Raw genomic sequence first — 15,515 nt, forward strand, 5'->3', positions numbered from 1 at the left:
ATAAAAAATTTCTGTCAAAATCAACACCGGTAGTGACTGACCTGTCAACAAAGTAGCCCAGGATGGAGTTGCCGCGGTCAATAGCTGGCTGCTTCCAGCTCACAATGATGTAGTCCTTATTGCCCTCCAGACAGCGCACATCAAGAGGGGCGCCTGGTGCCCCTTCCACCTCAGCCTCAGCATCTGATGGATGCAGTAGAAAACGCATCAGTGTTACCACTTGTACACATGCTAACAGTAGCATTCAAAATGCAAGATTCAAGAGGGTTCTCACTCACTCATACAGATACAAGCAGTGAAATGTTCGCATGGCATGTTCCATAAGACTGTGCTAACAATATCTACAATATAACTAAACTGGTTGTGATTATTATTTTTTTTAATCATAAAAAGACAAGTAAAAGAAAATGAAGTTCGCAATAGTACAGGAAAATAGCCATTTCAGCAGATAAAAAAAAACAAGTTGGCAATAGTATAAAATACTTTTTGCAGCAATGGGAAATGTGCAGAATATGGGGGGGGGGGGGGGGGGGGGGATTTAGTATCTGGATTATACTTTATAATGTGCCGTAGTAGGTATACATAAATACACATACACAGGGAAAACTCCATGGGATTATTTTAGAGATTGAATGCAGGTTCTTTTTGTTTTGACTTTATTTTTATTCCTCGTCTTTGTTCAGGGCTCTAACAGCTGCAGGGTGCAAAGAAAACCAGTTCATGAGTCTACCAATAGAGCATAGTATGCATACTATTTTTTTGGCCCTGCATTTTGGTATTTGACACAATACAATGTACTGTACACGTGACCCCATATGAAACAATACAATTTGAATCAATTTAAAAGCCAAATTAACGGCTTTCACGTGAAGGTGTAGTAAGAGTGGTTTGAGTCCAGCTGGGTGTTTTTAAGTGTCCTTAGCCCTTTCTCAAACTGTGGGGCTCAAAGGGCTCTGTGCCAGGAATGTCCCTGGTCTTAAACACAAGCCTGGAGCAAAGAGTAGCAGCAGGGACAGAATTAGCTGCAGCCAGCCCCTGAGTGAAATGGGATAAGAGGGGAGACTCTTAAAGAGATATGGTCGTGGCTATGGGTAAAGCAAGGCCTCTTTGCAAGACTTTTGGCATACTTTTATAGCTAGCTACCGTAATTTCCGGACTATAAGCCGCTACTTTTTTCTCATGCTTTGAACCCTGCGGCCTATACAACGGTGCGGCTAATCTATGGATTTTTACAGCTAACGGCCACTAGGGGACCTTCTAAATCTATCTCTATGGCCTCTATGCGGCTTATAGTCCAGTGCGGCTTTGGTTTTCCCCCTAAATAGCTGGTGCGGCTTATATTCAGGTGCGCTTTATAGTCCGGAAATTACGGTAATACTGTATAATATCTTGGCTATTATGTAAAATGACTCTGTGGACTGTAGAGTGTGGAATGTACATTTGAGACTCTATTTACGTAATTGATCTAATTTCTTAAAGTTGTCTGTCAGAGAATTAAAGTTGATTTTTTCATTTTCTTGAGGCGACAACCCCAGCAAAGCAGTATTAATTTATTTTATTTTCTTATCCAACAGGTCAGAAAGTGATATTTTGTTTTAGTATGCTGTGAAGCCTGTGATGAAGTTTCTTTAATTTTACACTGACTGGTTGGCAGATTTGTCATTTACACATTATTTGTGCTGTAAATTGTTATTGTCCCAAGTTTAGTGTTTTGTCCTATGTTACATACTGTATGGCATCTTCGCCAGAACCCATTCTTGTATGTCCCACATATACAAGTATGTTGGAGTACTGAGTTATTATCCATTGGTTTGGAGTGTGATGAGGTTATTATACATCACCCAATTAATTCACAGTTTTGTTATACAGAAAAGCAACCTTAACAGTCACAGTCATTCGAGTCATTGCGGTTGACTATACTGTAGTGTATATAATTCAAAGTTGACTACATGAAGTACCGTTTACATTCAGAAGTGAGGACAACTTGCTTACAGACAAAGAAGCATGGTTGAAATGACAGACAGACAGACAGACAGACAGACGGATGGATTCTATTAAGGAAGCCAAGTAGCCTATTGTCTCTCCTCGAGGCGGATATACACAATTACACATCCATCTGCAGTGTCCACAGCCAAAACTCTTCCCACTGTGAATAACCCCTACCGTAGGTTTGGCTACACTGGGCTCTGATAGGTCAGGGACATCAAGGAAATAGTTGACTATATAATAGCTGGCCATTGTTTTACTGGGTGACCCTGAAGCGTGCCAGACACCGGAGCAGGTGTCTATTCTTCTAGCCAACGACACATGAAGGTCACCTCATCATTCTGTGTACGAGCCACAATAATTCAGATAAGCTCCACTGCTCAGCCATTCCATGTTCGTTATTCATACCGATGCCATGTAGCTGCCATTCTCTGTGGTCTTTATTACTTACCAGCATCCATTGAAGAAGACCACGTGCACCACACCCACATCTAAACACGCCGAGAGTATTCAATGTTATGTTGTGTATCTTGTGTATATAGACCCATCTCCCAGCTCCAGTTCACTGAGATCTCACAATCGGTTGTATAAGAAGACTCCACGGTCTCTAGTACAGTAAAGATTGGGCGACTGGGCCTTTGCTGTGTTGGCACTGAAGTTGTGGAACAAACTCCCTTTGAGGAGCAAAGCTGCCCCCACCCTAGGGACTTTTAAAAACATGCTTAAGACCCACCTTTTCACTGTAATGTAAATAACTATAGGTTCACTTCACCCCCTCCTGTTGTGACTGACTGACAGTGTGACTGAGTTATGGTTGTCATAGTCTAGTCTTCTTTGTCTTGTTCTATGTTTTTCCTAATTTTCCCCCTTTGTTTCTCTTTCTTCAGACTGCACCCTGAGCCAGTGTAATAACTGGATGGGGGGGGGGGGGCACACTACAAATAAAATACCGCATATTGTGTCAGAGGAAGAGACAGGTGACCTTGATCACACACCAGGCCAACGGAAACATTGTATTGTGGCAAGCCATAAACAAGAGGCTGTGTCTATTATAACTACAGTACACTACCCATGAATAATATGAAAATAATGACACGTTGGTAACACCCTTTTTTGTGTCCATAATCACAGCTAAGGCCACTGTTTACTTATCCCTCCCAACTCCCAACAAACTGAAGAGATTGTGACTTCAAATCACATTAACAGCATAATAATGCATCATAATAGCATACAGACAGAAAGGCATTATTCACTTTGTTTGAAGTTATAACAGACTATGCCCCCGCACCTGTTACGAAGACGTACGAAGAGTAGGTCTCGTATCCGGACTTGGTGATGACACGAATGGTGTACAGGCCTTCGTCCTCCTTGTTGAGGTGTGTGAGGGTCAGCGTGGCCTTGTCTCCGCTGAAGTGCATGTGGGTCCACTTGCTGGGACTGAGAAGGACGTCTGGAAGAGATGGGACAGATACCACCTAAACATTTCCACTGTATGTTGTGTAGAGACATTCTGTGTGAACTCACCCCATATGTCTTGATTAATTGAATACATAGGACCACAGGGCTTTTTATATTTTCCTTTTAGCATTATTGTATAACTGTAGCCTATACCTCTGTACTTTTTGCAAACTGTTAATAAAGTATCCACCGATAAATCAATCCCCTGAAGCCTAAAGTCTTCCTTGACCAGGGGGTAGGTCCTACAGACCACTGTAGCAGAGTAGCTAGCTCTGTTTGAAGCCAAGCAGCCTATAATGTCTTCCTTGGTCAAGGAGGGGGGATTCTCTTTTGGAGCAGTGTTTGTAAACATATAAAACTACAGTCTGATAATTGTATATTAGGAAAATCATCATCGTCAATCATCATCAGTGCAAAATAAATGTAATATCTACACAGTGTAGTCTGTGTGTGTAATCTAGTCTGGCCATGCCAGGCTAGGAAAATCATATTATCATTAAAAAAATACGAATTGAATGATATTTCATTATTGTTTGCCCAGGCACAAACTACATAGCTCATAGCTGAAGTTCAGGAGCAGGACCACACCTCCGATCCAGCTAGCTCCACCTCCTATCAAGCCACCTCCAATCTGGTCACCTCCTCCACCAGTATATAAAAGCCCATCCACGGTTCGCCCGTCTGTTCTCGATTTCGTGATCCCTCCCCCCCACCCTAATTCTCATCCTACTCCCTCTCTAACCTCTCCTTTTTACAGGTCCCTAAGGGGGGTCCGTCGTGCCCAGGGGGGGGCACGGCGGATCCCCGAAGCCACCCCCACCTAGGCTCAAATTACCCGACGACCAGCTGGATGGCCAGATGACCCGTCGTGGGTCATCTTCGTTTCCGTTCATTATTTGTTTCGTTAATCGTTTCATGAGTTCTTCTTTTCGTTAATAAATGTTGTTAAACTTCTTTATTTGGTGGTGTGGTCCTTGATCGTGAAATGTATATGATATCATTATGAAATGACATAGGTCACACATTCCACACTGTCACACTGTGTATTGAGATTATATTTCAATGTGCTGTGTCTGTCAGCAGTGAGTCAAACTCGGCTGTACACTAGAGAGAGCCAGATCACAAGCCTTGAGCCAAGAAGGCTTCTAGCAATCTGTAGTCTTCCTATTCTGGTCACCAGACAAACCAATGGTAGACCAGAGAGGTGACAGAAGTCAGGTTTGTGACCAAAAGGCCCGGCCACTGTATTGAATCCATGCATGATGGGACCAGTGCAGGGAAATCTGATGGGAGAATGGGAATGAGAATCTCAACTCCCTAATGTGTCAGAAAGTGCAATTGCACCAGTGCAGTGGGGTTGCTCAGTGGCAAACAGTAGTAGACTTTAGACTATAATTGCTGTACTGGGCAGCACATATAGAGATTAAATGGTATGTCACCTGGCTGCATGTGAGACTATTTTCTTACGAAGGGCTACAATATATGTCCATATCTGTTATTGTTCTATTGCTGCACCTGCTGCTATTTCAACCTTACCTATTGTTGCGCATTATGTACAAATCTGCATCTGATGCCACCTTTTCTAACCTCACGCACTTGTATGTATGCCTGTGTCCTGTTTTATCATTAAGTAAGCCTTGCCGAGCCATGAGGCCCATAGGGCAGGAGCCTCCTGTTTCTGTAGCGTTGATGTATAAGTAGTAAGTACACCCCCTCGGCTATGCATAGGGACTTGCCCCCAATCCAACCTTTGATGCTGAGTGCCAAGCAGGGAGACATTGGGCCCCATTTTATAGTACGAACTCGCCGGGGATCAAACCCCGACCTTCAAGTCTCAGGGTGGACACTCTAACCACAAGACCACAGAACTGGTTGTTTTCTCAATGTTCTTCCTCTATCTCCATCCTTCTTCCCTTTCCTGAAAACTACAAATAATGGAGCACACTAAAAAAAGTTGCACTCTACTTTACAGATGTAAACCTGTGATGCGACAATAAACTTGATTCTGGTTTTGGTTTTCCTTATATAATTAAAACAAAATCATTTTGCATACCATCTCTGTACCACTGGATCTCTGGTTGGTAGCGTTGCAGGACGGGAGAGATGATGACTGTGCAGCCCAGACTCATGGTCTCGCCTTCCCTTCCGAACGACACGCCGAACGTGTCCACGATGTGAGTCTGGAAGGTGATGCCATACTCAGAAACCAGTCCCTCTAGAAGATAGCACACCAGAGTCAGCTAGAGCACGGACTGGCGTCATGCTAAACATCATGCAGAAGACTGTAAAGACTGTAAGACAAGTGACAGAGGATTGATCAGAAAGATGTTGACAGAATATCAATCCCCTTGCTTCACAGGAGAGATTCAGTGCTATTCAGGCAGACAGGGATGAGGATATAAGAACATGAATATAAAGAGAATGTGTAAAGTCAGAGGATGACAACAGAGATACTATACAACACCATACATATACAGACCAAAAGAGAGACTGTACACCACAATGTGATCACAAAGATATCTTTGGCGGTGGCGACGGGCGGCACACTTTATAGTCATGCACGTGATTACACACAAGTTCAAGACTCGGGAATTAAAATCCCACATCCTCACTCAGTGGTATTAGTTGCACATTAATATTAATGTGTCATTGGCATCCAAATGGCTCTTTTCAGCAATTGTGTGAAAACCTTTGTCAACTAGGCCTACAGGTGCATGAAAAAACAACAAAATATTCTTAGAGTAATCAAAGAGTATTTTGTGAAATGGAACATTTTCAAACCAGCTAGAAACAATACAACATCAACAATCAACATGGTGGTAGCATCTTTTTTCACAGCATCCCTCTCTAAAAGCCTTGTCATGAAGAGCAAACATTATGTTTTATTAATTAAAGTAATCTGGCTGTAGCTTTCTACAGCACATTTCTTATATTATTAACTAATATTAACTATTAGTTAAAGTGAAAGGAGGAAAAAGACAAATCGGTATACTACTGAACTACTCCTTTCCTTTCATCGTCTATTTGAGGAATTACACTTCCAGTAAAGTATTCCAAAAAGGATTTGCAAACAAGTGCAAGAGTGATCATGCATATAGAGAGAACACATAGTGGATACACCCAAAGTCGGTCACGGTCAAACCAGAACTCCAGTGGCCCTGTTACCTGTAGGACTTGCAATTGGCCCTGCATAGCATCATTAAAGGAACAAAAAGGCTGTCAGTGCAGTAGTGTTCTCCACCAAAGGAACAAAATGGGAAGGGAACGGAAAGGAAGGGAATGGGGGGTGTTCCCTTCCTTTCCATTCCCTGCCCTCCCCAGCTGTCTATTTCCATCCCTATCCCACCCAGCCTGTTCCCATGAAGGCCTCCATTCCCCTCACCCCTTCTCAGTCTGTGGACTGAGGATATTGCAATTCACAATTGAGGCATTTAGCAGACGCACTTAATCCAGAGTGATTTACAGTAGGCCAGGAAGAAACGAGGTAAAACATCAAATGCATAGAAATAGTAATCTAGGGTGATGGGTAAACCAATAACCTATATCATCAGTCTAAACAGTATAATAATATCTACATTAAAACTACGGTATACTGTCTACAAATGAACCAGGCATTGGTCTATATCAGGGGATCTCAACGTTTTTGGCTGGGGACCCCCGGAGATGCTTTGGCCATCCCCCCCGAGGGATCGCGACCCCCAGGTTGAGAACCCCTGGTCTACATAACATGCTATCTAAATTACATTTTGGGCTCCAATGTCGTAGTCAAGGCTCGGGCAAGTGCTACGGTATCGGATCGGTACTCGGTATCGACCAATACGGCAGTATCGGAATCGGTATCGACAAAATTGTATCAGTACATCTCTATTTTCAAGTTGGCCCTGATCCAGAAAAGGTTGCAGAGAACCTCTTCCCTATAGACCATAACCATAACCGCGATATCAAGCGGCAATAATGGGAGCCAATTGACACCGCAGTTATGATTGCATCCAGGTCAGCGCTCTGCAGATTGGTCTAGACATCATGCATGGTAGTCCATTATGAATAAGCAATCATCCATGCATGTCCCAGGCAGGCAGCATGGGTAATGTTAATAATATATTACACATATAATATCGTTGCTGTCGGGCAGAAATCTCTTATCTCCATATTTTAACTTTTTTGTAAATTAATGTCCTGGCCTACTTGATCATGCTACAGCGTCACACAAAAGTATCAAAAATAACAGATGTGCAAGCTCGAAATGTGGCGTGAAGTGGCTCGATTAGAGCTTGTCTATCTGCTATTTTTTTTATTTTTGAATTTGAATCCTGAATCCTGTTTTGGACATAATATGAGCTTTGAACCCGGCAGACACGATATATGAGCAATTCTGACAATGTCAGATACATGAATATGTTAATATAGAAAATAGAAACTACCGGTAATTATATTATTTATTATTATATAATTATATAAATGATATTATTTATTATAATAGGTATATATATTTATAACATTATTTATTCATAATAAATAATACAAAATTAGGCTACAAGTGACAAATTAAACTCTCAAACCTACGTCTGGGTGCAGGCAGAGACTCATCGACTTCACCCTTGAATCCTGAGAGGAAGAACATTTCCGTTACTATATATTTGTGCAATACAAATCGTCGTACCACCTGGAGATACAATGGATTGGGTATAGCCTCTGAAAAATATGCATATGTAAACTATTGTATATTGTGTAAATGTACAGTATGTGCATGTGATGTCTGATTCTTCAACATTAAGAGTGTCACTGTTGTGACAAAAAGGGAGCTGAGCCAGAAGGCAAAGCTCTCTGTCTACCGAGCAATCTTCGTTCCTACTCTCACACTTCATGACTATGGTCATGACTATGGTCATGAAGTGTGGGTCTGGGTCATGACCGAAAGAATAAGGTCACGAATACAAGTGGCCGAAATGAGTTTTCTTCGACGGGTGGCTGGCATCTCCCTTAGAGATAGGGTGAGAAGTTCAGTCACACGAGAGAGACTCGGAATAGAGTCGCTCTTCTTCATCTGGAAAGGAGCCAGCTTAGGTGGTTAGGATGCCTTTCGAGCATCTCCCAATGGGACGTGCCCAGGGGCAGACCATGGCACAGATGGAGGGATCACATCGACTCACTGACCTTGGAACGCCTCGGGTTGAAGATGGATGGATGGATGGATGGATGGATGGCTACTTGTAGATGACTATAAGCCCTGTTCCCCTGACCCCTTGGTGCAATGACTAGTATATAGTTAAATCTGGAGAGTTAGTGAATTTTTCTGTGTAGTGAACGATAATGATAGACTTATCAAAACGTACTCTTAACGACGACGGAGGCATATGTGGACAGCTCTCCCTGAGCGTTCATGGCGGAGACGCGATACTGCGCCGTGTCATCAAAATCACATCTGAAAGAAGAGAAAGCTGGCACATTACTAATGTCCTGCATGGGCTCACGTGGCCATAGCACCACAACCCTCTCAAACATGTAAATAATATTATCAGCTGTGTGAGCCCCCCTACTGTAGAGTCTCATAACCTCATGCCAAGGATACTTTGGGAATAAATACCAGCTGGTGATGTCATACTGTATATGTATCAGGTGCTGTCCCAACTCAATGTGAAAGTTACTGGTGTGAGAAAGCCTTTGTGAAACCAGCAGTGAGAGTTCATTAGACTGTTGTATACATGTCAAATGGGAACTAAAACCCTAGACTCTAGTGCTCTATAGAGCGTCGCAGTCCCGCCCCCTCGAGAGACCCGGAAAAGAAATCCCTGTTCATTTTCCTCATAGACTTTTCAGAAAGTATTTATTTAAAGACGTTTACGCCGCGGACAAAGCCAACTATTGTCGTGACAAATCATGACAACAAACAAAACATTTCGGGCCAAACTAAGAATTAGAAAGTAGAAAAAAACGGCAGGTTACAACACTTTTTTTGTTGTTTTTCTTCTTTGTAATTATTTGTTTGGTCCAAAATATTGTGTGTGTTGTCATGATTTGTCACGACAAGAGTTGGCTTCGTACGACGCTTAAAAGGTCTTTAAATAAATAAGTTTTGAAATGCCTATGGGACATTTTTCCCATAAGCATTTCAAAACGTATTAATTTAAAGGGGGGGATTCATTTCCTGGGCTGCTCGTCGTTCTGAAAGGGGGAGGGACTGCGACGCGCTATAGGGCCTACTTCTGTCAGTTTTGGACATGGAATTGATGGAAAGACTACAGTATGTGAGGCTCAAAACGTGCTCGCCCGGGAACGGTGCCTAAACCTAACCTCAGTGAAACTAGGTTAGGAATCCTATCCTTAACCTCAGTTAAACAAATACAAGAATGCAAGAACCTCTGAGGGCAAGCGGTCCGCAAAAGGAGGGGGGGGGGGAATGTGTTTGCGGCAAATGCTCCGGTTTACCCATGGGACACTCACTGTGATACAGTAAGTGACACAGCAACAGATAAAATTAACAACTGGCGTGTTTATGTTAATCTGCAAACACTGACAATTTAATTCACTATTCTTACATGCTCAATTCTGATTGGTCAATCATAGCTTTTCACAGTGTTATTCTTAATAGCAGACTTAATAGCAGCCATGGACTTAGACTGAGCACCTGGATCATAACAAGTAACAACCCACATTTATTTTGTGTGGTTATATATTCTGTGTACAATTATTAATTTCACTGTCATTTCAGGGTGATTCAACGACCCACTGTAGAGATTATTTAAGCATACCAGGCAAACAAATAAGTCCATATTTTCCATTAAAAAAAACAGACCAAAGACAAAACAACCCCCCTCACTATATATTTAAATCTTTATAGTTGTATTCCTTCATTCTTTGCTTCCTTCCCTCCTTCCAAAAATAAACCATGAGATGAGCCCATCTTTCTAGACTATTTTTAGATGACCATGTTGTAAACTCAGAGATTACTTGAGTCTTCTTGTCTAACTCATAACTCATGGGCCTCTGGAACCCGTGCCCAAGTCTGTTGTTTGCCAGATCATAGAGTGAGTTAAAGCTGCTATAAGCAATAATATGTCCACATTTTAATGACCTTTTTTGGTATTCAGGCATTGGGTAAAACGCTCCCAAAAGTCTGTGACTTTGAATGCAGATTGTGGCCCCTAGATCAGTCACAGAGACAATTTTGGGAGTGTTTTACTCATTGCTGGCTGTCTGAATACAAGAAAGAAAAAAAAGGACATTAAAATTATGATAGTATGTGCTTATAGCTACTTTAAGGACAGAGGCATTCATTAATCTTAAGCACCAATTGCCCTCTCGCCCCAAGAACAAATGCAAATTATAACAACTATGACAAACTGCCTCTTGATCTTTGAGCAGAGCCACCTGCCAGTGAGCTCGTATAAGGTTTCCTCCTCCGAGACCCTTTTTCCACCGAGGTAGAACTGGTTCCGTTCTTTTTTCCCACCATATTTGAACCTAATTAATTGATTCAGATCACAAAAAATTGTTTCGGAACTGGAAACAAAAAATACTTCTTGTGGGAACCAAAGTGGGCGTGTCACTATTCAGGTTGGAAGATGCAGATATAAACCATCATAAAAACAATAAAGAACGGCACCAGTTCTAGAACCGATGTTCTTTTGGTGGAAAAGGGGCCAAGTGAGTAAGATTGTATACAATTGTATCACAAAAGCTGTTAAAGCTGCACTATGTAAGTGCAGAAATGTTTACCATTGAGCTAATAGAGAATGCCTGCTTGCTCAGGGGATAAGATTTATCTTGACCATCAGGTCAAAATTTGTGTCAGAACTTGTGTCTGAGACATGACCTTGGACACAATCAAAAAGTCTCAATAGAAAAGCTGGGAGACAAAATACAACTACCCCAATTAAGTTATATTGTATAAACATATTTAACCATACAGGTGTGACATAGTGTCATTTTAAGCATTACCCTCTCACTCAAAAAGCGAATGCAAATTATTACATAACTATGATAGACTGTCTCATGATCTTTGAGCGGAGCCACCTGGCAATTTTTCTCTGAGTTCTAATAAGGTTTCCTACTTAGAGTAAGATTATATTACAAAACAAAAGCTGTTATACTATATGTTGAATGACAGATGACTGTGGCCTGCTGGCAAGAAGTTGCCACAATAAGCTGTAGTTGAAGGACACGTCCCAACAAAAAGAGTATTATACAACTATTATTTGTTTATTGTAAATGGCAGGTAATGGACTCTAACCACAGTGGCCTTGTGGTTAGAGTGTCCGCCCTGAGACTGGGAGGTCGGGGTTCGATCCCCAGCCGGGTCATACCAAAGACTGTAAAAATGGGACACAATGCCTCCCTGCTTGGCACTCAGCATCAAAGGGTTGGTTTGGGGGGTCAAATCTACTAATCAAATGATTCCCGAGCGCGGCACGGCTGCAGCCTTGGCTGTGGCTCACTGCTCCAAGAGACGGGTCAAATGCGGAGAACAAATTTCACTGCGGCAACGTGTGTGACAACTCGTATGACTTTGACGTCATTTTCATATCGTCCCATCCCTAGTGCAGAGTGCTCAGACTTACCTGTTGATCTCCAGTGAGTGCACATTGTAGCTGCTCTCCAGTTTGTACTTGCCCGGATGGACTATGGGGTCAATTGTCACATTGTTCTTGTACCTTGGTGTGATAGAAGCAGAACAGGGAGTTGGTTTAAGACAAATAGAAGCAGAAAGTACTTTGAAAATATACAAAAGAGTGAAGATGATTAATGTCAGGAAGAATAATATTGTCAAAATGTTTTGTCAAATGAATAATGACAGAGACCATTTGTGTGCGCCCATGTGTGTGTGTGGTGGGTGTGTGTGTGTGTGTGTGTGTGTGTGTGTGTGCGTGCTTGCATGCGTGGGTGTGTGTGACACCTACCAGACCACCCGTGGGTCAGGCCACCCAGAGACGGTGCAGTGCAGTCGCACACACTGCTTCTCCCACACGGTGTGGGAGCGTGGCTTAATCACAAACTCCGGGGGGTGCATCAGGCTGTCCTCGTTCATGCGCTTGAAGTGCGCCTCGTGGTCATGGATCTATAGGGATATGTTGCAGTCATTTAGCATTATGAAGATTCTACATTTATTTAAACGAGTAGTTCACCTAAACAATTACTCAATTACACACTCCCCTTGAATTCATGGAGATTTAGTTTTAGTTTTCCTAAGCCATTCATTTGATGACCGGCAGAGTCTCTGGTAGGCTACTACCAAGTCTCCTATTGACTTGACTTGATTATTGGCTCAGGAATGCGACAAAAACAAAGAATCTCCATGACTTCAAGGCTTCATGGGGTGTGTAACTGATAGAAAATAAGTCATTTTGTTTGGGTCAACTATTCTTTTAACCCCTGGCCTAAGTGTATGCAAAAACATAAAAACAAATGCAAGACCAAAGCAAAGTAAGCATGCAATCTACATGCGCCTTCTGCATGTGTGTGTGTGTGTGTGTGTGTGTGTGTGTGTGTGTGCATGTGGAGCACGTGGCAAAGAAAGGCTACATGTATGTAGCCTCTTCCTGAATGTTGATTAGGTCCTATAAATAGTTTTGAAGCTAACTAGCAAAGTTGTGAATTCAGTAGCAGTCAATCAGTCTCATAATGTGGCAACACGTACCATCGACGTGGACAACTGGACACTGCCACGGCCTGTGTCTCAAGAAACAGGATAGCCTGATAAATGTTTCCTCCGGGACTATTTGCCAGAGTGGGGACAGATTAAAGACAGTGTAAAGGGGTCTCTGCGGCTTTTATGATCCTTAATGAATGGGCAGGCAGGGTATTTGGTGACATTATCACCAAGGGACATTCTGTAAATAGACTCCTTGGAGAAGAAGTGAGTGGCCCCTAGGTCTAACCTCACGTCACCAGGCTTTACACCACGGAGGAAAGCCTGGTACTAAACTTAACGCCTGTGATCTGGGTTTAGAATAAAAAGAAAAACATTGTGTTCCGGACCGCTGGTGTGTTCCGGTTGTCTTGGCATTGCTTTTTTTTAACCCACATAATGCGAAACAATTAGTTTAGTCGGGCTAGTCGTGCTACAGGTTAGAATAAAAGATGGATATACTGTACCAAACGATTATTATACCAAAATAAACGAAAAGATTCTACCAATTACCAAACTATACACATTTTAAACTAGGGCAATCATTTTGGAGGTGCATGCCAGGTTCCGGTCATGGGTTCCGGCCGCCTGATGACATAAAGCTTTTTCCACTCAGACCGGATCGGGGACCCGGAAATGGTATTGATCCCAGGCTACTCTAAGCCATAACCACTGTTGGAAAGTAACCACTGTGTGGTGAGACACAGCAGTATATAACTAGTAAACAAACCAATCTGTGATGTCATCAAGAAGAATAATCTAATTTACCGTATGTCACAACGTTTATTTTCTCGTCACAAGTTAACACCTTACGCAGTATAAGAAAACTGGAATGCGTCGTAGGCCTACACAGTTGACACTGATGTCACAAAGGTGAATGCCTTCATCCGGTGTTGTAAAAATAGAAAACACACTCATCTCATCACTAAAATAGATCTGTTCAGTGACAGCGACGTCACTGAACAGAACACCGTCCTCTTACAGGGATCCACACCACTAACCCTTTTGTTCAGAGAGATGCGGCTGGCTGACTCGCGCATGGCCAGCTTCCTGGAGGCTTGCTCAGACATTTCCGTCTCCAGCCCACTGGTGAACAGATTTCTTTGGGTTGCCATGTATGCAGATGAAGTCTCCTTTACCCTCGCCTCCTCTGTATTGTATCCTGTGGCAAACTCTTGACTATGGGAGTTAACGATAAGAGCCGGTATGGGGAGTAAGGTAAAACATTAAAAGTTACAGAACTTCTCTAGACGTGGCGAAACATGACGTATTTAATGTCTCACGTTCATAATGGTTAAGAACAGTGGTGCATATCTAAATGTACTCAAGTACTGAACTTAAGTACAATTTTCAGTACTTTTACTTCTATTCGACTACATCTCAAGAGGCAAATATAAATATTGCACTTTTTGCTCCATTACAATTATTTGAAAACTTTAAGTTACCAGTTACTTTGTAGCTTTTTATTATTATTACAAAACAATAAACATGCATTTACCACTTACCCTATATACTTCGGCTACTTGAAAATAGACGTTCTACAAGCTCACATGTCGCTTTGTGACGCGATGTGAGCTTGTAGATCTGCTATTTTCAAAAGATTGTTTTATACATTTTTAACACAAGTATGAAATGGGACATTCTGCATAATGAGTACTTTTACTTTTGGCACTTTTACTTTTACTTTCAGAGTATTTCTGCATTGCATTATTGATACTTTCGCTTAAGTAAAACATTTGAGTACTAGCTTTTTCCACCAATGGTTAAGAATTTACCTGCGGAAGAGAGGCACAACATAGCCGATGATTTGGTTCTCTTTGTCCACAGCCAAATAAGTTGGCTTAGACCTCTTGGGCAGCAGAGGGCTCACTCTGCTGTCCTCCAGCCCAGAGTACGAAGACACTCTAAGTCTGAAGATAATATGCAGTACAATATACTGTCAGTCTGCTGGTATACAGCAGTATTATAGTGCCCAACAAAAACAACATGTCGCCAATGATATGGGGATGAAGCCATGGTCATGAGGGTGAGATGAGATATGTATTAATATTCAGTAGGGTGGTGAATGGTTACATTTGGAAGACATGCTCTTTTATACATGTCTAAAAGTAATTTCCTCTTTAAATCAAACAATACGTGATCATCGCTCACTGAGTAAAACTGAAAGCTGTAGGCATCAGAAGAAACGGAATCTGCTCAATTAACCAACATTCAACAAATCAACATTGGACGACTCACTCAAAGAGCCACAAGCATCACTGTACAGATTTAGAATTACCACTATCCGAATAATGAATACAATAAATCAAATAGCAATCTGTCCACTGTAGCGTTCAGGGAAGGTCAATACTCTCATCTTGTTTCTCTGGAATCAATACGGCTCTTGGCGCTTACTAGGAGCTTCCTTGGTGGCAAGCATAGAAAAGAATAGCTTGGTGACAAGAGT

General features: G+C 42.1%; 1 protein-coding gene across 4 annotated transcripts in view; it reads right to left on the reverse strand.

The window, feature by feature from the left end:
- Positions 1-15,515, reverse strand: part of myom1b (myomesin 1b) — a 50,113-nt gene that overhangs the window by 25,115 nt on the left and 9,483 nt on the right. For 3 of the 4 annotated variants that reach the window (XM_083778017.1, XM_083778018.1, XM_083778016.1), the window contains exons 2-10: positions 14,845-14,979; positions 14,071-14,248; positions 12,342-12,499; positions 12,003-12,095; positions 8,778-8,866; positions 8,008-8,049; positions 5,498-5,659; positions 3,275-3,436; positions 42-183 (exon numbers count right to left, since the gene is read on the reverse strand). In XM_083778017.1, coding sequence (XP_083634143.1) covers positions 42-183; positions 3,275-3,436; positions 5,498-5,659; positions 8,008-8,049; positions 8,778-8,866; positions 12,003-12,095; positions 12,342-12,499; positions 14,071-14,248; positions 14,845-14,979 — 1,161 coding nt within the window. The remainder of the gene's footprint in view (positions 1-41; positions 184-3,274; positions 3,437-5,497; positions 5,660-8,007; positions 8,050-8,777; positions 8,867-12,002; positions 12,096-12,341; positions 12,500-14,070; positions 14,249-14,844; positions 14,980-15,515) is intronic. The other variant, XM_083778019.1, reaches the window with a different exon arrangement.

Source organism: Protomyctophum parallelum (assembly GCF_964188405.1).
Source record: "Protomyctophum parallelum genome assembly, chromosome: 12".
Lineage (NCBI taxonomy): Eukaryota > Metazoa > Chordata > Actinopteri > Myctophiformes > Myctophidae > Protomyctophum > Protomyctophum parallelum.